General features: G+C 39.0%; 1 protein-coding gene across 1 annotated transcript in view; it reads left to right on the top strand.

The window, feature by feature from the left end:
- Positions 1-24,606, top strand: part of dync2h1 (dynein cytoplasmic 2 heavy chain 1) — a 148,915-nt gene that overhangs the window by 46,828 nt on the left and 77,481 nt on the right. Inside the window, exons 30-54 of the mRNA XM_079610239.1 lie at positions 739-851; positions 1,540-1,653; positions 1,750-1,894; positions 3,900-4,105; positions 5,048-5,230; positions 5,971-6,153; positions 7,267-7,490; positions 9,181-9,290; positions 9,387-9,586; positions 11,377-11,641; positions 12,164-12,371; positions 13,006-13,135; positions 15,550-15,705; positions 16,024-16,283; positions 16,784-17,030; positions 17,119-17,270; positions 17,846-17,990; positions 18,606-18,708; positions 19,624-19,785; positions 20,395-20,516; positions 22,374-22,622; positions 23,145-23,253; positions 23,344-23,457; positions 23,995-24,137; positions 24,220-24,298. Coding sequence (XP_079466365.1) covers positions 739-851; positions 1,540-1,653; positions 1,750-1,894; positions 3,900-4,105; positions 5,048-5,230; positions 5,971-6,153; positions 7,267-7,490; positions 9,181-9,290; positions 9,387-9,586; positions 11,377-11,641; positions 12,164-12,371; positions 13,006-13,135; positions 15,550-15,705; positions 16,024-16,283; positions 16,784-17,030; positions 17,119-17,270; positions 17,846-17,990; positions 18,606-18,708; positions 19,624-19,785; positions 20,395-20,516; positions 22,374-22,622; positions 23,145-23,253; positions 23,344-23,457; positions 23,995-24,137; positions 24,220-24,298 — 4,122 coding nt within the window. The remainder of the gene's footprint in view (positions 1-738; positions 852-1,539; positions 1,654-1,749; positions 1,895-3,899; positions 4,106-5,047; positions 5,231-5,970; positions 6,154-7,266; positions 7,491-9,180; positions 9,291-9,386; positions 9,587-11,376; positions 11,642-12,163; positions 12,372-13,005; positions 13,136-15,549; positions 15,706-16,023; positions 16,284-16,783; positions 17,031-17,118; positions 17,271-17,845; positions 17,991-18,605; positions 18,709-19,623; positions 19,786-20,394; positions 20,517-22,373; positions 22,623-23,144; positions 23,254-23,343; positions 23,458-23,994; positions 24,138-24,219; positions 24,299-24,606) is intronic.

Below are 24,606 nucleotides of genomic sequence, written 5' to 3'. Positions count from 1 at the left end.
ACAGATATAAGGTCACATGGGAGGATTATTCTGGTTATTTACTTGGAAATTCTGCTGTACATGTGGGATGGGTCAAGCTCAGGGCGTTTGCAGGGGTTGTTCCTGTACATCAAAGCTAAAATTAGTGATTCTGATCTTTTTGCAAAGCCTGCGTTTCCAGTAGTGTGACACAAGCTCGGCTGCTTTACAAATACCACTCTCAATATATTATTTAATTTCTCTCTCAAGTAGTTCAAATTCATTTGGATGGTTCATTTCAGTGAACGTGTTTCTCAGAGTCAAAACAATTGTCAAAAACTGCAGTTTATAAGTATGTTTACAGTTCAGCCATTAAAGGTCAGATGTTGTTAGAATTATTTAGAGTAACACATTATTTAGTACACACACACTATACAGACCACGAGCTTACCACAGCGACCACAGTCTCTCTCACACACACACACACACACACACACACACACACACACACACACACACACACACACACACACACACACACACACACACACACACACACACCACGAGCTTACCACAGCGACCACAGTCTCTCTCATACACACACAAGTGTGAGTCTCACATACTACAGACCACGAGCTTACCACAGCGACCGCAAACACAAGTGTTAGTCTCTCTCTCTCTCTCTCTCACACACACACACACACACACACACACACACACACATTCACAATGATCACACAAACAGCTGCATGTAGAGACATGTATGGTTGTGTGTTTAAGGCATCAGCAGTGTGGAGTTTGATCCGAGTTTTCAGAGCATCACAGCCATGAAGTCCCTGGAGGGAGAGACAGTGGCGCTCCAGAACACCATCAGCATCTCCAACCACGTGGAGGTCAGATCTCTGTCATGCCTTCTGTGTGGACGTGTGCTAGTTGTGCTCGGAGTCCAGTGTTTATTTGTGATAACACAATGAAACATGCCAAATTGTGTGGACATCATTTTTGGCCATTTTTTTGTCATGCAAAGAAATGATGAGCACAAGAGAGAACCAACGAAATACTAATAACTGATTATGTTGTAGTCAGTGTATGATTTTTCCTCTAAGCTTTTTGTTTTTCTATGCATTTTTTTGCATAGTAAAATAAAACCTGTACCTGTAGTTTGCCTTTTTGCCAAATCATTTAGTCAGATCAATATCTTATCCAAGTTTAGTGTTTCCTTCTTCATTCATATATAATTCCTAATTATATAGAAAGTAAAAAGTAAATAATAAAAAATTCCTAATTTTATACATTTTTAATCAAACTTGCAGGGTCATTAAAACAAATACCACTTCCAGACATCATATATATATATATATATATATATATGTATAGTTTGATTCTTTTATATATAATATTCCTTTAATGTTGTGGATTTGTGTCAGGTTTGACATAATGTATATGTTATATTTAACAATATTTTATATTTAATTAATTGTATTATATATATATATATATATATAATTTTTTTTAAATATATGTCTAGATATTTTATAGTTTATTGTTTAATATTCCGTTATTTTTGTGGGTTTATGCCAGGTTTGGCTGAGCGCTCTCTCCACAGAGATGAAAAACACCCTGAAACATCATCTGTGTGAGTGTGTGAATGCTGGGAAGAAAGGAAACGTGGACCCCACACGCTTCCCTTCTCAGGTAACACACACACACACACACACACACGTTTCTTCAGAAACACCCATGAGTTTCTGCGGCTGAGCTGAAGTGACTCTGGAGTGACTCTGTTTCCAGATTCTGTGTTTGGCAGAGCAGATCCAGTTCACAGCGGATGTGGAGAACGCCATACGCCAGCAGAGCCTCCATCAGCTGGAGCAGGAGCTCAGCGCCAAACTGGACAACTACACCAGTGTGGACACCAACACAGACGACACTGCAGGTATACATGTGTGTGTGTAAACCTCGCGTGACTCAGGTCTGATGGAAGGTGTTCTCAGAGGAGGTTAAAGGAAAACTTCACTTAAAAATGAAAGTACTCTCATCATTTACTCTCCCTCAAGTTGTTTCAAACCGGTATGAATTTCTTTCTTCTGCTGAACACACAAGAGTAGATTGTTTGAAGAATGTCAGTAACCAGACAGTTGATTTGACTTCCATAGTAGAAACATAGTGCATTCTTCAAAATATCTTCTCTTGTGTTCAGCAGAAGAAAGACATTCATACCAGTTTCAAACAACTTGAGGGAGAGGAAATTATGACATAACTTTCATTTTTAAGTGAAGTATTCCTTTAATACAATTATGTCTTTTTCACTTCTAACACTTCATCATACATCATCATACTTCTTTCACTTACTGAAATACAAATCAATTTATGACCTTTATATACTGTGATTTTTCTGGATTGTTTGGTTGATATTCTGTCTCTATCCGTTAAAATAAACCTAACATAAAAATGATAGACCCTTCGTTTCTTTGTAAGTGGGCGAACTTACAAAATCAGCAGGAGATCAAATAATTATTTCCCCCACTGTATATACAGGTGAAACTCGGAAAATGTGTGCATTTATTTCAGTAATTCAACTTAAAAGGTGAAACTAATATATTATATAGACTCATTACATGCAAAGTGAGATATTTCAAGCCTTTATTTGTTATAATTTTGATGATTATGGCTTACAGCTTCAAAATTTGAATATTGTGTAAAGGTTTTCATAAGCTGTAAGCCATAATTATCAAAATTATAGCAAATAAAGGCTTGAAATATCTCACTTTGCATGTAATGAGTCTATATAATATATTAGTTTCACCTTTTAAGTTGAATTACTGAAATAAATGAACTTTTGCACCATATTCTAATTTTTTGAGTTTCACCTGTATATACAGTATATATATATATATATATATGAGCCAATCTCATGGGTGCTTGTAAAAACACAATCACATAATAAAAATCAATCAAAATTTGTGAACCTCTGAAATTGGGTCCCGGCAGGTTTAGTTCTGAGACGTGGAAAACACCGGATCACGAGCTGATCATGTGAGCAGACTGCTCGCTTCACTTTGAAACATGCAGCACAAATACTCTTTATAGTTTGATAAAGCCATATCACGCTTTCCATATTAGTTAGTTTGACAAATATTTTGCCAAAGCAATGGCGCAAACTTCAGAGAACTTTTATGTTATTATGAGAAGTTTACAAATATTTTCGGTTCATTGTGCCGCCACAGTCTCGGTAATTAATAGGAAAAAGTATATATATATATATATATATATATATATATATATATGATCCTTATTAATAAATGTATGTCTGACAAAAATCTCAAAAATAATAATAATTGGCTTTATATAAAATAAATAGGCATCTATGGTATGTCCTCATTTTGATGTAGTAAATGTGTGTGTGTGTGTGTTTGTTACAAAGACACTGCTCTGTGTGTTTAATTTCTTTAATGTGAACCACATGGGGTTTTCTCACTGCAGGTGATTCTGAATAAAGCCTCTAATGCATATTTATATCGTTTGCTAATTGTCAGATTAATCAAACGAATAAAGCGATGTGAACATCCATAAAGCTCTTTAGTCCATTTATGAGCTCAGGGGTTTATTCACTGAATCTTCAATAAGACTCTATAAATTCGAGTAAATGTATCTTCTGACACTGTTAACAGTTATTATGGCTAATTCTGCTTATAAGTCACTCAGGGGAAAACTGCGGCTGCTGCAGGGTCTCAATGATCCATTACAAACACTTCCTGTTCTTCATATGCTTCAGTTTGATAACAACACACCCCTCCACCTCTGCTCCCAATCAAAGCTGTACTTCAAATGTGTGTGTGTGTGTGTGTGTTTGAGGACTTCATTAATAGTGCTTCAGCAAGAACTGTCATTAGCTGTTAGCATAAGTCAGATGCTGTATTTCTGCTGGTTTTGTTTTGCAGAATCAAGAGTTCTGCAGTTGAAGCTGAAGGCTCTGATTCTGGACGTGATCCACAACATCTCAGTTGTTCAGAGTCTGAGAGAAGCTCAGGTTCACACCACTGACGACTGGATCTGGAAGAAACAGTTGCGGTTCTACCTGAACACAGACCAGTGCTGCTCCATACAGATGGTGGACGCGGAGTTCAGCTACACCTATGAGTATCAGGTGAGGGCCAGATGACCAGCACAGAAATCTGACACTGAACCTGATTGTGATGCAAATATTACATTGTTTAAATTACTGTATTTTCCGGACTATAAGTCGTATCAGTCAAAAAATGTGTCATGAAGAGGAAAAAAACATTATATAAGTCGCACTGGACTATAAGTCGCATTTATTTTGAAATTTATTTCACAAAATCCAAGAACAGACATTTAATCTGGAAAGGCAAGTTATTCAGCTACACAATATCACACAGAACAACAGCTGAATAGTGTCCGGTGTGTTAGCGTAACACATTAACAGTTATTCAGCTCCACAATAGCATAAAGAACATATGCTGGGAGGCTGAATAGGCTAAACTAACATTAGCCAGCGAGTCCAACAAGTTAGCGGTCAGCAAGTTCACCAAGCTCCCGATCTCACTCCTCAACACTGAATCCATTGAGTTCTTCCTCGGTGTCGCTTCTGAACAACTCCGCTAACTAGAGCGCCCTCTCGCGGCTGTAGACGGTAATGTTTTCTCTTGGTTCATCTCAGTCAGTATGAATTAATTTTGATATATAAGTCGCACCGACTATAAGTCGCAGGACCAGCCAAACTATGAAAAAAAGTGCGACTTATAATGAAAAAAGTCTGGAAAATACAGTAATACTTTTTTCTGCTAACTGTGATTTTGTATATGTGCATTTCTGAAATTAATAAATAACCTCTGATAACAGATTACTCTAAATTGTAATGTGGACTCATGCATTTTCTGCAAATCTGCTTTGAAATTGGGTATTGTGAAAAGCGCTCTACAAATACACATGATTGAATTGAATGCACACCTGTAGACCTACACTGGACACGTTACCATTGCATTCTTATATAAGTGTCTCAAGGGATGCTGGTTCAGTCTCACATGACGGCTAGAATCTAATCTCTCTGTCTCTCGCTGTCTTTCAGGGCAATGCTCCTAAACTGGTACACACACCTCTCACGGATAAGTGCTATCTGACTCTGACACAGGCCATGAATATGGGTTTGGGCGGGAACCCCTACGGCCCCGCGGGAACCGGCAAGACTGAGTCCGTCAAAGCCCTGGGAGGATTGTTTGGTAGACAAGTGCTGGTCTTCAACTGTGATGAGGTACACACGCACACACACACACACGCACACACACACACGCACGCACAAACGCAGGTACCGGTACAAACATCCCTTTTGACTTAAATATCTCAATACAAAACAACATTTATTAATTTGAAGTATTATTACAAGTTAAAATAACTGTTTTCTATGTGAATATACAGTAAAGCGTAATTTATTCCTGTGATCAAAGCTGTATTTTCAGCATCATTACTCCAGTCTTCAGTGTGACATGATCCTTCAGAAATCAGTATAATATGATGATCTGATGCTCAAGAAACATTTATGATTATTAGAACATTTATTTATTTATGATACATTATTCATTCACAAAGAAAATTGGTGTCCTTAAAGGTTGGATTTTTCCAAAATGTTTTAATTAAGGCATTAAGATCAATTTCCAAAATATATATTTTTTTATTCCTATTTTTAGTCAACTTTAGCATGTGTGTGTGTGTTCACTTATGCTTAGCACTGTAACTGTATAGGGACATTTTCACAATAAGCCTTTACATTTAACAGCTTTTTTCCATTTAGAGGTCGTGACTTCACAGCAGCCATCGACAAAAAGCCGGCAAACCTGCTTCATGTTTCTTACTGATGCAGTATTATATTGATGCTAGCAAAATAAACAACGCATTTCTGTGAATAACAGAATAACAGATTTGCCAGTACTGGAAAAGTGAATCAGGAAATGAAAGCGGTTTGATGTTTGAAGGTGTGTGAAATCTCTGTATCAGGGTATAGATGTGAAGTCCATGGGCCGGATCTTCGTGGGACTGGTGAAGTGTGGAGCGTGGGGCTGTTTCGATGAGTTCAATCGCCTGGAAGAGACCGTGCTCTCCGCCGTCTCCATGCAGATACAAGCCATCCAGAACTCACTGAAGAACCATCGGACCTCCTGCCAGCTGCTCAGTAAAGAGGTATGCACGCACGCACGCACACACACACAAACACACACACACACACACACTCGCACACGCACACATTCACATTCATTACTCGTTGAAGTATCAACTCAAGCTTAAAAAAACTGGTTTCTAAACTACTTAAAGTATAAATTAAAAGTAATGTAAGGAAAAAAAGGCCATTAAGGACAAAAGCTTAGGCCGGGCCACAGGGGCCTATAGTGCACCCCACCTACCCCATTTTACTTCAATATAAAGAAGTAACTTGTACTTTTTTTGAGTAACGACCCCAACACTGGCTATGTCCTTGCTGGAGTGTGACATGATGTCACACTGATCGCGTACAAACCAATATGGTGCCGGAATGGTATATGTTTATACTTCTCATCCAACCACAATTAAATTCACGCTATCCGGATTGCGCGATTTATCTGGATAGTTTTATTTTTTGAACAAAATGAAATAGTAGTAACGAGGCTATTTTTAAAATAATAATACAATTTCTACTTAAGCAAGTATTTATACTTCGTTACTTGACGCCTTTGCCCACCGGACAATTTGGCTACTCAATTTTAAAGTTACCGGCCATTCAAAACTTCTACTAGCCAAAAAAAGAAGAAGAAATAACCAGAATAACTACCTCATATATATATATATATATAAAAATTTGGATTTCATACACTAATTTCTTATTCAAACAAAATCCTGTCATCCAGCTTCTCCTCCTTTCCTCATCTTTTTTTTTTTTGCACCAAAAATGTGTTTTCGGTGGACAGATCAATACAGAACAAAGAACATATAGGATGTTGGGAACTAGCAATGTGTTTTCTGTCAATCAAACTCTTTTTAATCTCCACTATTGCTTCACTGCACATGAACAAGCGCTGGTGTGTGTTGTGTAGTGACGTGTGTGTTCACGTAAGCCGGATATTAGCAGATTCTGCAATACGCTGTGTTTAATATATCATGATGAATCACGAGTTGAATCACAGTGATCTGACAGCGGTACACACCACTGATGATTTTTACACTCATTGGCGAGTGTTCATTTCAAACGCTGCACACACGCTTCAGTTCAGAACACACACCAACACAAAAGAGTCTGAGAGCGTCTGTGTGTGTTTCCAGGTGGAACTGGACCCAAACTCGGGCGTCTTTATTACTCTGAACCCAGCGGGTAAAGGATACGGAGGGCGGCAGAAGTTGCCGGATAATCTGAAGCAGCTTTTCCGACCGGTTGCCATGACGAGTCCTGACAACGAGCTCATCGCTGAGGTCATCCTGTATTCAGAGGGATTTAAGGAAGGAAAGGCACTTGGAAGAAAACTGGTTGCTATATTCAATCTGGCCAGGTAGAAGCTTGAGTGTTCATGTAATAAAACACTACAGTTCAAAAGTTTGGTGTCGGTAAGATATACAGGTATATATATATATATATATATATATATATATATATGTACAGGTAAAACTGGAAAATTATGGTGCAAAAGTTCATTTATTTCAGTAATTCAACTTAAAATGTGAAACTAATATATTATATAGACTCATTACATGCAAAGTGAGATATTTCAAGCCTTTATTTGTTATAATTGTGATGATTATGGCTTATGATTATGAAAATCATAAGCTGTAAGCCATAATCATCACAATTATAACAAATAAAGGCTTGAAATATCTCACTTTGCATGTAATGAGTCTATATAATATATTAGTTTCACCTTTTAAGTTGAATTACTGAAATAAATGAACTTTTGCACCATATTCTCATTTTTCCAGTTACACCCGTATATATATAAATACCTTCATTCATCAAGGATGCATTCAATTGATCAAAAGTGACAGTAAAGACATTTATAATTCTATCTAATAGATTCTATTTCAAATTAATAGCGTTCTTTTCAGAAATTCATCAAAAAATCCTGAAAAATAAAATGTATCATGGTTTCCACAGAAATATTAAGCAGCAGCACAACTGTTTACAACACTGATAATAATCATAAATGTTTCTTGAGCATCAGATCATCATATTATACTGATTTATGAAGGATCATGTGACACTGAAGACTGGAGTAATGTTGCTGAATAAATTACATTTTGACGTGTTCAAATATAAAACAATTATTTGTGACCGGCTCCGGCGAAATGAGTCGGAAGTCGCACCGTTCCATTGTAAGATATGGACCAATTATGTGGAAAAATAATGAAATAATAGATTTTTTCAAAGAACAGACATTCAAAAATAATCTCCCAAAGTTTCATAGTCCAGATAATTGAGTAAAGGTATTTAAATGACTATTAAAGTTTTACTAAATTCGCTGGAAATGAACATTGCTTTTCTGAACTCCTCTCGTCTCCTCTGAGCGTGTCCCGGGTATCCCCTGAAGCCTCACGATCTCTGCTCTCCACATATGGTGTTACACGTTGTACAGAACCAATCAAAAGCTTAGAAATGAACACACACGCTGATCATTAGTCAATGGGAAGCCCCGCTTCGACTGACCGGCACGTGATTGGTCCAGCCATCCTTCTGTCAGACTCAGCGCTCTGTGTAAACATTACTTCCTTGTCTCTCTGCCTCTCTCACTTCCTCACTTTAATGTCTTTGCTCAAATTAAGCTGTGAAATAAATAGTTTATCCCTTTAAATGCAATGGATTATGAACAAAAAACTGGCAAAAAACTTGAAAAGCGATTTTCTCAGGTTTTCAATTGGAAAAAGAGGGCAGACGACCATAACTCAAATGTGTATATCTTTACAACCATTCAAGGTACAACCATTGCCTAGGATATCATTGGAAAGCTTATGATCTCCTCGTTCCATTAATACCAAAATGGATCAGGTCAAATTTCGAATTCAAAAATGGATTTCAGGTCAAATAGTTTCTTATTTTTACTGATCAAATAAATGCAGCTTTCAAAGACATCAAAAAATCTTATGAACAGTAGCGTATATATCATTTAGTTGAATATAATTATTTGATATTTATTTCTGAATATAAATGCCTGTTAATATGTGTGTGTGTGTGTGTGTGTGTGTGTGCAGAGAGCTGTTGACGCCCCAGCAACACTACGACTGGGGTTTGCGTGCACTGAAGACGGTCCTGAAAGGCTGTGGGAGTTTACTGCAGTTACAGAGACTCAACGACACTCCCTGTAAGAGACTCTCTCCGGACTCGATAATCACATTACATGACCAATAAACAGTCCAGTCCATATTGACGTGCATGTTCTCCGCATGTCTGTCCGCAGTGAAAGAGAGCTGGGCAGTGGTTCAGGCTCTGAGGCTGAACACCATGTCGAAGTTGACGTTTGCCGACAGCTCTCGGTTCGATGCGCTGGTCAGAGACGTGTTTCCTGGAGTGGACTTTAAAGATGTGGAATATGAGACGCTCAAATCCGCCCTGCTGTGTGTGTATGAGGAAGCACGGCTGGAGATCATTCCCAGTCAGGTACCTGCCTATGCACCCTAGCTAGGGCTCTATGAAATCTCTCTTATTTTTTTCCCCAAGTACCATTTTTGTTTCTCCCACATTTAGTTTTTATCATTTTTCTAGATTCCTTTTTTTTTTTTTTTTCGTTTACATTTTTTGCATTTTTTCTTCTATGTAATATTTCTGGTTTCCATTTTAATGGTTCAATTCAATTTTAGTAATCAAGAATTTTAATTTTCTTTCTGTATATTTTGTCTTTGTTATTATTTGATTGTCCCGTAATGTTTTACATTTAGTTTAGTTTTACAAAAGCAAAAAAATATTTTTAAAATAAATAATAATTAGATTGTTTATATATATAATATATATATATATATATATATATATATATATATATATATATATATAATACACAGAAACCCAAAGGCCTTTATGACGACCTAAGTAAAAGTTTAGTTCAACTTGAAGAAATTAGAATGGAAATCCAGAAATATTAAGATGAGGAATTAGGGAAAATAAAAAATTATATATATACACACACACACACACACTTTGGCAAACATGTTAAATATAATTTAAATAATTAAACCTACTTTAACCATAGTTTATATACTTTATATACATGTTTTATATACTTTAACCACAATTTATTAAAAGTTTAACAAAAATGACATTTTTAGGGCCCTATGAAATTCAAAAAAAATTTTTTCTTTTCCCTAATCCCTTTTTTTCCATCTTCATTTTTCTGGATTTCTTTTGTAATTTCTTCAAGTTGAACCAAACTTTTACTTAGTTGGTCGTAAAGGCGTTTACAGAGTTTCTGTGTGTATTTAATGATATTGTTCCTGAAATTTCTCAGAGACTCAGAGCGGCTCTGGAGATGAAGTTCATGTGTTCATGTCCTCATATAGTGAGACTCATATAGGAGAATAAGTAGATCAATCATGCAGACTTCAGATGTAGAAGTGCTTCAATATTCACACACACGACTTCATATCACAGTTTGATTCAGTGTACAGCCCTACTGTTCATTTATTCATGCTAACTTCGGCAAAATCGGTGACATTCTGCGTTTTACTGTAAATATTTTATGACTGTTTTCAGTAATTCCATTCACGTTTTCCACATCATAGAAATCAGTCATGTTGTAGTGTGTGTGTGTGTGTGTGTGTGTGTGTTCAATGATTCCATTCACGTTTTCCACATCATAGAACTCAGTCATGTTGTAGTGTGTGTGTGTGTGTGTGTGTTCAATGATTCCGTTCACATTTTCCACATCATAGAACTGTCATGTTGAAGTGTGTGTGTGTGTGTGTGTGTGTGTGTGTGTTCAATGATTCCGTTCACGTTTACCGCATCATAGAACTCAGTCATGTTGAAGTGTGTGTGTGTGTGTGTGTGTGTGTGTTCAATGATTCCATTCACATTTTCCACATCATAGAACTGTCATGTTGAAGTGTGTGTGTGTGTGTATGTGTGTGTATGTATGTTCAATGATTCCGTTCACGTTTACCGCATCATAGAACTGTCATGTTGAAGTGATCATGTTGAAGTGTTTGTGTGTGTGTGTGTGTGTGTGTGTGTGTGTGTGTGTGTGTGTGTGCGCGTGTGTGTATGTGTGTGTGTGTGTGTGTGTGTGTGTTCAATGATTCCGTTCACGCTTTCCGCATCATAGAACTCAGTCATGGTGAAGTGTGTGTGTGTGTGTGTGTGTGTGTATGTTCAATGATTCCGTTCACGCTTTCCGCATCATAGAACTCCGTCATGTTGAAGTGTGTGTGTGCGTGCGTGTGTGTGTGTGTGTCTAGGTAAAGAAGGCTCTGGAGCTGTACGAGCAGCTCCGGCAGAGGATGGGTGTGGTGGTGGTCGGGCCCAGCGGAGCGGGGAAGTCCACTCTGTGGAGGATGCTGCGGGCGGCGCTGGGTAAGATGGGCCGGCTGGTCAAACAGTACACCATGAACCCGAAAGCCATGCCACGCCAGCAGCTCCTGGGACACATCGACATGGACACGCGAGAGTGGTCCGACGGGGTGCTGACGTCCTCCGCACGACAGGTGGTGCGAGAGCCACAGGGTGAGGACTAATACACACACACACACAAATACAGTAACACAAAACAAACACAAAATACACACATTCAGGGAATGTTATATACTAGTGCTGGGCATCACATCCAAAATAAAAGTTTGTGTTTACATAATATATGTGTGTACTGTGTATAATTATTTTGTGTATTTAAATACACACACACACATGCATGTATATATTTAAGAAATATTTGCATGTATATATATTTAAACATTATTTATATTATATATGCATATTACATATAGGCCTATAAATAATATTTTTTTCTTAAATATGTACATGCATGTGTGTGTATGTATATATACAAAATAATTATACACAGTACTCTCACATATGTAAACACAAACTTTTATTTTGGATGCGATTAATCGTTGCCCAGCACTAAATACACATCAACATTGGTAGTGAACACTAAACACACACATTACGCTTTACCAAGACCAAACACACTCTGCAAACACTCAATACTCACAGTGTTTATTTGATTATGAATTTATTATCTTTCAGAGGTGAGCTCATGGATTATATGCGATGGAGACATTGACCCGGAGTGGATTGAGTCATTAAACTCTGTGCTGGATGATAATCGCTTACTCACGATGCCCAGCGGGGAGAGGATTCAATTCGGCCCCAACGTCAACTTCCTGTTTGAGACCCACGATCTGAGCTGCGCCTCACCAGCCACCATCTCCCGCATGGGCATGATCTTCCTCAGGTAACGCTTCTGAACCATGAGCTGTGAAAAAATATGGACGTAGTGTGCGTGACGTCACACGTATGTTTCTGAAGAGCGCTTTTGAAGCCCAAAGTGGGCGGAGCCAGCCGTCGCCATCTTGGAAGCGCGTCACTCCCGGATAAACGAAAATGGGCAAAAGCAGGATTAGCTGAGGTGACGTGACGCTAACAGACAAACGGCTAGTAGTGACATCAGCGGCAATCCACCTGTCACTCAAGTGGCCACGCCCTTAATTATGCAGAACTTTAAGGCTTAATATAATTTAATCGGATGAGTTTATAAAAAATTTATTATATAGACCAAACCCACTGTTTGCAGCAGGCTGTAAACATGTTGTTTTCTGCTGTAAAGTTGGGCATTTTAACATGAGGGTTTATGGGATTGACTCTTCTGGAGCCGGTCTCTAGCGGCCGGTCGATGAATTGCAGTTGGATTCAAGAGAGAGACAGGCTTGTTCTAATCACTGCACAGCTTCATCCAACCTAAATCAGCCAATCAGCTGTCAGTTTGCTCATGTACCGTCCCCAAAAAGCAGTCAATCTGTTTAAATGTCCATTTAAATATCATTGCAGTTTTCACAGTTTTATTCCATTACATTTTATGTGTGTTCCAGTGATGAAGACACTGACGTCGGCTCTCTCGTGAAGTCATGGCTGAAGAGGGAGGAAGAAGACAACAGGATGAATCTGGAGAACTGGCTCAATGATTATTTCCACAGAGCTCTGGAATGGGTTCTCAAACAGGTCCCGACACACACACACACACACACACACACACACACACACACACACACACACACACACATACATACACATACACATACACACACACATACATACACACACACACACACACACACACACACACACACACACACACACACACACACACACACACACACACACACACACACACACACACACACACACACACACACTCCTTTAAGGCGAGACACTACAGGTGAATAGGGTAACATTTTTAAATAATAGATATCACCTTGAAACTTCCTCAGTTGATTACATACGCAAGTATATAAAAAAATACAACGTTTTTGAAATTTGTATGTTTAATTATGCAAAGTAGGCATTATCTCATTAAATATGCGCAATTTTGCATATATTTTCGGTAGATAGATCTGAACATATGATAAAGTCAGATGCAAAATTATTTTTTCATTTTGATTACACACAAGATGAAATAAGATGTTCAGAGGGATTTCAGGATATATGCTTTCATTACCTAGGAAATCTAAATATAGCCTTAAAAAATAGATTTTCGCCATAATCGATTTTTTTTATTAAAATGTCACATAAATCAGGCCAGGAATGATTTATTAACAAATCCCTCTGAACATATCTTCAGAATACTGTTAAGTGTATAACTGGAGAGTTTGGTGTACATCGGCTGAGATGTTTATACTGGAGAATGACAAAAAACTCATTTTGAGAAAACGGCATTTAAAGATTTGTAATGTAAAAATTCATACTTTTTTTTAGAGATGTTTCGATACCCTTTTTCCCTTCCCGATACCGATTCCGATACCTGGACTCAGGGTATCGTCCGATACCGAGTACTGATCCGATACCTGGGTGTGTATCTATACAGCTGCAATTCATACTAGCCCTGTATGAATTTATATAATTATTGTATGGTGTGCTTCAGACTTATCCCTTAATAAAACATGAACAACTACACACAGTGAACTAGAATATTTTTTATTATCTGACATACATTTCACAGTAGTATATTATTTATTTTTAAGTTAAAAATAACTTCAAATGCAGCCACAAATCTAATACTGTAAACTGAAAAAGGTATTTTAATTTTACAATATAACTCAACTGTATAAAAAACAGTACAACAAATAAATCTAGGAATATTTTTTTTTATATATGAATAATTTAAGAAAATAATCTCTTTAAAACTTAAAGATGACGGCGCCACTGTGCCCCACCCAGTGTGCTTGTCAAACTCAGTAAAGACAGCGGGGTCGCGTCGCAGCTCCAGATGTCGATAGTAAAGCTGATTGTTTGCACATCTTTTAGTTTACATGAACTGTGTTCACGCACTGTCTCGAATAGCTTAGGGAGCGCTGTTTCAGAGATGTATTTGTGACCAGCAAACTGTACCGGGGCTCCAAATGTTCAATTAAGTGGCAAAATCCAACGTTTTTGACGACTGACAGTGGCTCGATAATTTTGTCGGTTATATTGCCAAACAGCGGACATACTGCTAGCGCGTGCATTTTTATTTCTTCTTCGCTGCTTTAAACGGTGGTTGCTTGTGGCGACACAGCACAACTCCCTGTGTTGCCGCGGGCAACCACTGTTTAGAGCAGCGAAGAAGACTTGATCTCCGATTTGCAGCGTTAAGCAAAGCTAGCGTGCAACAACAACTACTAGGTAATGTTATTGTTTATGAAAATGGTATCGGATCGGTACATGGGTACAAGTACTCGCCGATACCGATGCCAGCATTTTTATTGGTATCGGCAGCATTTCCGATACTAGTATCGGAATCGGAACATCTCTACTTTTTTTGTGGAAACAACTATTTACAGACACAATATCTTATCAAATCATTAGCAACAGCAATACAAACCTCCTAAATCACATCAAAACTTCTAAACAGCATTTATGGCCTTCAACTGAGCAGAAAAACAGTCAAAAACACACATCTAAACGACAGAGCGCGTCACGTGATGCATCTGAACGAATCACGTTGTCACAAATTGACATCAGCCAATGAGATTTCGCGTTTAGATTTAAATGCACCATTGTACTTTCACGATTGGTTGCTGATAAACAGGAAATTACCATATTTGGATCCGACAGCATTGTACAGGAGAGAGAGAGCTTTCTAACGGTGTGTGTGATGACAGGAGCAGACAGAGATGTTGATTTATAACGCCAACTTTTGTTGAATTTCGGAGACATCTACAGACGCAAACAGACAAAGTTAGTAAAATAAAGACATAAATGTGTATTTTGGACTTTTTTTCACCACAAGTCTGAAAGAAGACATGTTATTGAAGACTAATATCCCAAAATCTCAAAATTGACCAGTGAAAAAACCCCCGATGTTTTTTCCTGCCGTGTCTCGCCTTAACCCGTTAATGTTCACGGCATCATAAACATCTCCATCTGTCTCTCTGCAGAGTGATTTTGTGGTGGACACCAGTCTGGTCGGGACGGTGCTGAACGGTTTGTCTCATCTGAGAGGCGTGCGAGAGAGAGGACAGTTTGTCGTTGGACTCATCCGTGGTTTGGGAGGAAACCTCGCGCTCAAATGCCACCAGGAGTTCGCCAAGGAGGTCAGAGCCGCCCTGCTTTATGGGAAATGTAATTTCATGCCTGCTCAGCCTTATCGCCTGTCATTAAATTTAGGAGCCGTCTCCCTTAGATTTACGCCAGTCGTAATTTAAAACTTGAGTTTTAAAGAAGCAGCAGTGAAACTTTGATGGGATTCGATCAGGGGTCAAAATCTACATTTTATATTGTCCACTCTTAAAGTCAGTCAAGGTTTCTTGCACCATAAAGAGTCATAATTTAGTTTTCATGGTCATTTTCCGTCCTCTCTCTGCCCAGTAGAAATAATCAGGCGGTTTTGTGTCGGTTCTGACTGTGTTTAGGTTCTGAGCTGGGCCAGAGAAAGCCCTCCTGACCCCCGTAAGCCTCTGGACACGTACTACGACCCCGCGTCCGGCCGTCTGTGTGCGTATGAGCTGCAGCGAGGGGAAGGTGTGTGTGAGGAAGACCTCAGTAACCCACACAATCTCCCCGTCATACACACACCTGACATGCAGCGCGGACTCGACCTCTTCACCCCGTGGCTCTCGTCCAATCACAGGCAGCCGTTCCTGCTGGTGGGGCCGGAGGGATGCGGGAAAGGGTATGACACACATTCACATTTACATGTTTTCATCACATTTTAATTAGATTAGATTCTCATTTTGATTATATGTGACCCTGGACCACAAAACCAGTCACATGGGTCAATTTTTTGAAATTGAGATTTATACATCACATGAAAGCTGAATAAATAAGCTTTCCATTGATGTGTGGTTTGTTAGGATAGGACAATATTTGAAAATTAAAAAAATCTGAAATCTGAGGGAGTAAAAAAATGTAAACATTGAGATAATCTCCGTAAAAGTTGTGCATTTATGTTCACGATTGTGCTGCATCTACTCACAATATACATGTTTTATATATTTACGGTAGGACATTTACTAAATATCTTCATGGAACATGATCTTAATATCCTCATGATTTTTGGCATAAAAGAACCCTGCTTATACAAATACACATGCACAAAATGACATTGATTCATACGATGCTCTCTGTGTGTGTGTGTGTGTGTGTGTGTGTGTGTGTGTGTGTGTGTGTCAGGATGCTCCTGCGCTGTGCTTTCGCTCAGCTTCGCTCCACACAGGTGTCTGTTGTGCACTGCAGCGCTCAGACGTCCTCCCGTCACGTCCTGCAGAAGCTCTCGCACATGTGTTTGATCATCAGCTCCAACACGGGGCGCGTGTACCGCCCCAAAGACTGTGAGAGGCTAGTGCTCTACCTCAAAGACATCAACCTGCCCAAACCCGACAAGTGGGGCACCAGCAACCTCATTGCCTTTCTGCAGCAGGTCGCATGCTACACTTTTCTTTTGTTTTAGTGCAAATCAAGGTTTCTTGCACCAAATCAGTGTTTCACAGTATTTTTTTTCCCTACAGGTTTTGACATATCAGGGCTTCTATGATGAGAACCTGGAGTGGGTCGGGCTGGAGAACATTCAGATTGTGGCTTCAATGTCAGCAGGTGGCGCTGTGGGGCGGCACCCGCTCACGTCACGCTTCACCTCGATCGTGCGCATCTGCACCATTGAGTGAGTACTGATACACACACACTTACACATGTGCACTTAGATCTCAATGGTATGAACTTTTTTTTCCACCACAATTTCCATCACAATTCAGACTTTTTTTTCTCTCACAATTGCGAGTTAGAGATCTTAGAAATGTTGAAATTTTCTTATCCTTGGAATTCTGAATTTACATCTTGCAACTCTTTGTTGTTGTTGTTTCCGCCATGGAATAGAAACATACAAGAGGTAATTGTGACGTTTTATCTCACAATTCTCACTTTTTTTCTCTCGAAATTGCAATTTCCTTTTTTATTTTTAAATAAGCTTTCATAAAATGGGGACATTGCATAGAGTTCCATTATTTTTAAGCTAGCTAGTTATAAGTATTGTAACCTCACCCTAACAGAGGAGTTTCTGCATTTATGAGGAAGTTTTGTGAGCTATATCACACTTTTGGGTACAAATTTGTCCCAAAAAATGTTTAAGAAGGCACACACACACACACACACACACACACACACACACACACACACACACACACACACACACACACACACACACACACACACACACACACTAATCCATCTCTCCTGTAGTTATCCAGACAGAGAGCAGCTGCAGACCATCTATAGCGCATACCTGAAACCTGTGCTGCAGAGGACTCTGGGTAATGATCCAACCTGGAGCTCTGCAGGGAAGATCCACCAGCTCGCCGGCTCATTGGTGCAAGTCTACGAGCAGGTCAGATGTGATTGGGTCAGAAATCTCTTCTGCTCACCAAGGCTGCATTTATTTGATCAAAAATACAGTAAAAAATGTGAAATATTATTATTATTTAGAATAACTGCTTTCTATGTGAATATGTAGTAAAGTGTAATTTATTTCTGTGATCAAAGCTGAATTTTCAGCATCATTCCTCCAGTCTTCAGTGTCACATGATCCTTCAGAAATCAGTATAATATGATGATTTTTGAGGAGAGATCTCCTGATATGATTGTGAAGCGCTTTGGGTGTACCGTAGTGAACATGAAGCGATATATAAATGCTTCTTTCATTCATTCGCTGCTCAAGGAACATTTCAGATTATTATCAGTGTTGTAACCAGTTGTGCTTCTCTATATTTCTGTGGAAACTGATACATTTTAGTTTTCAGGATTCTTTGATGAATAGAAAGTCCTAAAATAACCATTTATTTGAAATATAATCTTTTGTAACTTCATACACGTCTCTACTGTCACTTTTGATCAATTTAATGCGCCCTTGAAGAACAAAAGTATAAATATATTTCAAAAGAAGAGAGATCGCTTCTGTCTGCTGTTGTGTGTAAGTTTTGACTGGTGTGTGTTTGTGTTTTAGGTGAAGGCTAAATTCTCGGTCGATGATCACAGTCATTACCTGTTCACCCCGTGTTTGCTCACACAGTGGGTCCTGAATCTGCTGCGCTACGACCTGAGTGCAGGTGACCTCAACACGTTCACTGATTCACCAACACGTCCCAGAACTGACTCAGTGTCTCCAAGAACATAAAATAAGACATGGACTCATGGTTTCAAACCTCAGAAGTGACTGATTTAAAACAGTCCTAAAGGCCAGGGTTCCCACGGGTCCTTGAAATCCTTGAAAGTTTGTGAATCTGAAAGATTTCAAGGCCCTGGAAAGTTTTTGAAAACAAACATAATAGATACAAGTCCTTGAAAGTGCTTGAATTTAGTTTTGTGCAAGAAGTTTTCTGGGGAAAAAATCCATATTATTCCCTCCGGCCCACTAATGTGTTATTCCGCCAACACTTCGTGGCCTATGCACACTAGCTTGCTTGATTTACGCTAGTTACTCGCATTTACGCGTTAAGTTAAATGAGTGGTTCACTTTAAAATAAAAGTTAGCCCATGATTTACTCCCCCTCAAGCCATAATAGCCTTTATATAGGGAGCCTTTTATACCTTAAAATCATGGGATCGATTCCCATGGGATGCATGAACTGATCAAATGTAATGCAAAATAAGTCCATTTTAATAAAAGCAACTGCCAAATGCATAAATGTGTAACTGTTGATACTGGATTGAAGTAAATATAATATTTGAAATCAATTTATACTATTCACAGTGAATTTATGCTGCCTTAAATTGTGGCCAAAATGACGTATCTTGTTTCATGCCTATCTTTTGGAGCAGTCTTTCTGTCAGAAGTACATCTATGATGCTCTACAATGTTGCCTAGCTAAGTGTTTAGAGCCATTAGCCTGTTTAGTGACTTTTATTTCACACGTTGACGTGCTAAAAGGTGTTTGGAATTGGGTGTACTGGTTATAATGAGCTTAATTCATGAACAACAAAACATGTGTTGTGTGTGTGTGTGTGTGTGTGTGTGTGCGCAGGTAAATCCGCTGTAGATTCAGTCCTGGAGGCGGTGGCGTATGAAGCCCGGCGTCTGTTCAGGGACCGGATCGTGTCCTCTAAAGATATGAACGTGTTCGATAACATCCTGTCCTCCGTCATCAGGGGCGACTGGGGCTCGGACACACTCGACAACATGACAGGTCACACACTCACACTCACACTGCCGTTCAAACTCATCAAGGATGCATTCAATTGATCGAAAGCCACAGGAAAGACAAATGTATAATGTCACACAATTATTCTGGGAACACTTTCTATGAAGTCCACACTTATAATGAACTATACACATTGAAAAAAGTGAATGCATGACTTATAAGTAATTATTAAAATAATAATAAACTGTTCTTATAATGCAGTGTAGGCCTTAATGAGTCTTTATTTGTGGAATTGTAATACTTATAAATAAGTATAAATGCAGCTATAATTCATTATAAGCTTGGACTTCATAGAAAGTGAAGTGAATGCTGTTCTTTTGAACTTTCTATTTATGAAAGAATTCTGAAAACACAAAAATATGAAGCAGCGCAACTGTTTTCAACACTGATAATAATCATAAATGTTTCTTGAGCATCAAATCATCATATTACACTGATTTCTGAAGGTCATGTGACACTGAAGACTGGAGTAATGATGCTGAAAATTCAGCTTTGATCACAGGAATAAATTACACTTTACTGTATATTCACATATTTTAAGTAAATGCAGCCTGGATTGGATCCTGTGTTCATGTGTGTGTTGTTTTCCCACAGATACGTACTTTGTAACATGGGCCGCGTCTCATGAGGCTCGTTCCCCTGGTCAGCCTCTCCCGCCACACGGCAAACCCCTCGGCCGCCTCAACGCCGGTGACCTCAGAGAGGTCATACACAAGGTCATTATTACACATATTCATACTCACTTCCTCCAGTTCTTCACGATTCGAGTGCGTTATCTTGGTAACACTTTACAATAAGGGTCATTAGTGAATGTATTAACTAACAATGAGCAATACATTTGTTACTGTATTTATTAATCTTCCTTAATATTAGTTAATAAAAATACAGCTGTTCATTCTTAGTTCATGTTAACTCGGGTAGTTAGCTAATGAGCCTTATTGTAAAGTGTTAGCATTATCTTAAAGGATTAGTTCACTTAAAAAAAAAAAATGCTGATAATTTACTCACCCCGATGCCATCCAAGATGTCCATGTCTTTCTTTCTTCAGTTGAAAAGAAATGTAGGTTTTTGAGGAAAACATTCCAGGATTTTTCTACACAGAATGGACTTCAATGGCAACCGTCTATCCCAATGTTCAGAAGAAGGATCAAATGTCCGTCTCAATGCAGCTTCAGTCTCGACACGATCCCAGTCGAGAGATAAGAGTCTTATCCAGCGAACCGATCTGCCATTTCTAAAAAAAATAAAAATGTATATACTTTTTAACCACATTCGTCTTGTGCTGGTCTGCGCCGCGCCACACGTTACGTCATCACGTTGGAAAGGTCACACATTTTTTTTTTTTTCAAATAAATTAAAACTAAGATGTCGGACGATTTTGAAGTTGGAGGAGAAAGTGAGATGGAGTTTTTCCAGGGGGGCAGTGTTTCGGAAGACACTGAAGCATCCCCGGGCGCCGCCATTGGCTAGCGGACCCCCACCTGCTGTTAGCATTCCATTGACTCCCATTCATTTTGGTGTCACTTTGACAGCGAATAACTTTACATCTGAGGCGTTTAAAGACACCGTTTGTCCATTGTTTATTTCTAAAGAAACACGAAAATGTATAAAAGGCTCCATTACCTTGTATCTTACGTTATGGCCCCTGTAGAAGCAGTTTTTGTAAAAATAGGCTAACGATTGCGTCATAACCGCGTGACTGTCGCACAAGTCGAGAAATTACCGTATAGACAGGCAGAGAAGCTCGCAAGCAATCGGGAGGACGTGGAGGGATAAAGTCAAGGGAGAAGCCCATAGAGAGTGATAAAGTTGCTCCCGCTGCTAGCTCATGGACAGCTAATGCTCACGCTCTCCGTCTCTGCGAGATTCGGAAGGGAATGATTCAGATTTCTCTCGGCACAGCTACTAGAAGACTGACAGCTGTCAGACTCACGTCACATCTACGTCGTCAAGCTCAGTTTGAGTCTGCGCAGTTCGCCTGGCGATCAGGAAGTGAGTGCTTCTAATTGACTTCACTTCTCTCCGTTGAAACCTATGGGGTCGCTGTGTCCAGTTTATATACTGTCTATGAGTTTTTCGCCCTTCCCTACTTTTTTGAACCGGAGTACACAGACAAATAACATAGATGACATGACCCTTGACCTTTCCAACGTGATGACGTAATATGCGGCGCGTCGCAGACCAGCACAAGACGAACAATTGTGGTTAAAAAGTTTTTTTTATTTTTTAATTTTAATTACCAATAGTTTATCTAGATAAGACCCTTATTTCTCGACTGGGATCGTGTCGAGACTGAAGCTGCATTGAGACGGACATTTGATCCTTCTTCTGAACATTGGGATAGACGGTTGCCATTGAAGTTCATCTGTGTAGAAAAATCCTGGAATGTTTTCCTCAAAAACCTACATTTATTTTCAACTGAAGAAAGAAAGACATGGACATCTTGGATGACATCGGGGTGAGTACATTATCAGCAAAAATGTTTTTGAAAGTGAAATAATCCTTTAAGGACACAAATGATTGTTATGTAAATATGATTTTTGATGACATGATCTTGTTTTGTGTGTCATCAGGGAATAGTTCTGTACGGTCGTGATAACCGTGAGCTGGACATCCTGTTGTTTCCGGAGGTTCTGGACTACATGTCTCGAGTGGACCGTGTCCTGAGCTCTCCGGGCGGGTCGCTGCTTCTCGCGGGTCGTAGCGGCGTCGGCCGGCGCACGGCTACATGTGTGGTCAGCCACATGCACGGGGCGACTCTCTTCACTCCTAAAATCTCACGCTCGTACTCGCTCAAACACTTCAAATCTGACCTGAAAACTGTGAGTCTCAGTCCACGCCGACTCTCCGCTAGCTACATTCACATTTAGTCATTAAGCACACGCAACTTTGTCCAAAGCGACTTACAAATGAGGACTAAAGCAAGCGAGTCATCGTGAAGAGGCAAAAACAGCGCAAGAAGTGCTCAAAATACAAGCTCAGGCATTGCTCAGAGTAGCATTAGCCAGCTAATAAAACATAGCGTCTCTCTCTCTCTCTCTCTCTCTCTCTCTCTCTCTCTCTCTCTCTCTCTCTCTCTCTCTCTCTCTCTCTCTCTCTCTCTCTCGCTCTCTCTCTCTCTCTCTCTCTCTCTCTCTCTCTCTCTCAAATGAGCTTTATTGGCGTGACTTGTACAGTATTTCCAAAGCATTGACCATCACATAAGCAATGAACAAATAATCAATAAAGCAATCAGTAAACAAATACATTTACATATACAAGAAAAAACATCTTTTGTACATTTGTACCCACATTCAGACAGGATAAGAACAGTTCTGAGTTGAGTTGTGTCTCTCTCTCGGTAGGTCATGCAGTCGGCCGTTGTGGACGGTCAGCAGGTGGTTTTGTTGTTAGAAGATCATCAGTTTGTTCATCTGTCCTTCCTGGAGATGGTCAATAGTCTGTTGTCATCAGGTCAGTTCAAACCTCTCAAATGTGTGTATTTAACAAAATCAAAATACGAAACTTTCCTATGTACTAAATCATATTTGATGTTGGTAACAGGGGAAGTTCCAGGTTTGTACTCCACTGAAGAGTTGGAGCCTCTACTCTCATCTCTGAAAGATCAGGCGTCGCAGGACGGATTTACCGGTCCGGTACTCAACTATTTCTCCCAGCGTAAGCACACACACACACAAACACACACACACACACACACACACACACACACACACAGCCGCCATCCCTAAACCTGCCCATCACAGGAGACATTCTGCATTTTTTTATTTTTTTTAGCTATTTGAATTATGAGGACTCATGGAATGTCCTCATAAACCACATTTAAGTTTAAGTTGTAATATCAGTGTAATACACATGTCATTATACACATTTGTGTCCTCATAAATCACATAAACAAGAACACACACACTCACACACAGCGTAAGCACACACACACACACACACACACACACACTCACTCACTCACTCACTCACACAAATGCAAGATTTTAAGTAGAGTGTTTTAGAAATAGTTTTGTTTAAAAAAACTGAACTAAAATTAAACTAAAATTTAATAAAATTAACTAAAATAAGTTTAAGTTGAAAGATTAAAATGACTAAAACTAAAATTGAAATAACAGTAAATAAAAGCTCATTAAAAATATGAATAAACTCTCTAATAGTACATGCATGCGAGTGTTTTGTGTGTGTGTGCAGGCGTCCAGCAGAACCTCCATGTGGTTCTGATCATGGACTGCACGAACGAGCACTTCACCATTAACTGCGAGAGTAACCCCGCGCTCTACAGGAAGTGCTCAGTGCAGTGGATGCAGGGCTGGTCCGACAGCAGCATGAAGAAGGTCACTTCACTCACATCTCTATTTATTCATTCATTTAGTTGCCATTGCTCTGGTCATGTGACTCTTTTAAAAAAATTTTTAGATCCCAGAGATGTTGCTGTCAAGGATGGAAGGAGAAGACGAGAAAAATGAGGAAAAACAGAAGAAGAAGAAGAAATCTGGTATGTTGTTGAAGAAAAGCGAGTGTACATGGACTCGCACTTTGTAACACTTCTTTCCCTCGCATTTCAAAATTACCCGAAGCCCTAAAATTATACTTTTATATATTTTATTTCATTTTGATCATATTTTTTCTATTTTTTTAACGCAATTTTTTGGGAGATTTTATTTTTATTTTTTTTATTTACCTTTTTAATTACTAGATTTGATCAATAAATAATAAATAAATAGTAATTGAAGCACATTCCACACATTCTTTCAACTTAAATTCTAAATAACTCTCAATTTCATGCATAACCCTTTTAATTCA

Source organism: Phoxinus phoxinus, assembly GCF_949152265.1.
Source record: "Phoxinus phoxinus genome assembly, chromosome: 4".
In the NCBI taxonomy this organism is placed as follows: domain Eukaryota; kingdom Metazoa; phylum Chordata; class Actinopteri; order Cypriniformes; family Leuciscidae; genus Phoxinus; species Phoxinus phoxinus.
The sequence above is the reverse complement of the archived record's forward strand: the minus strand, read 5'-3'. Positions and strand labels throughout refer to the sequence as shown.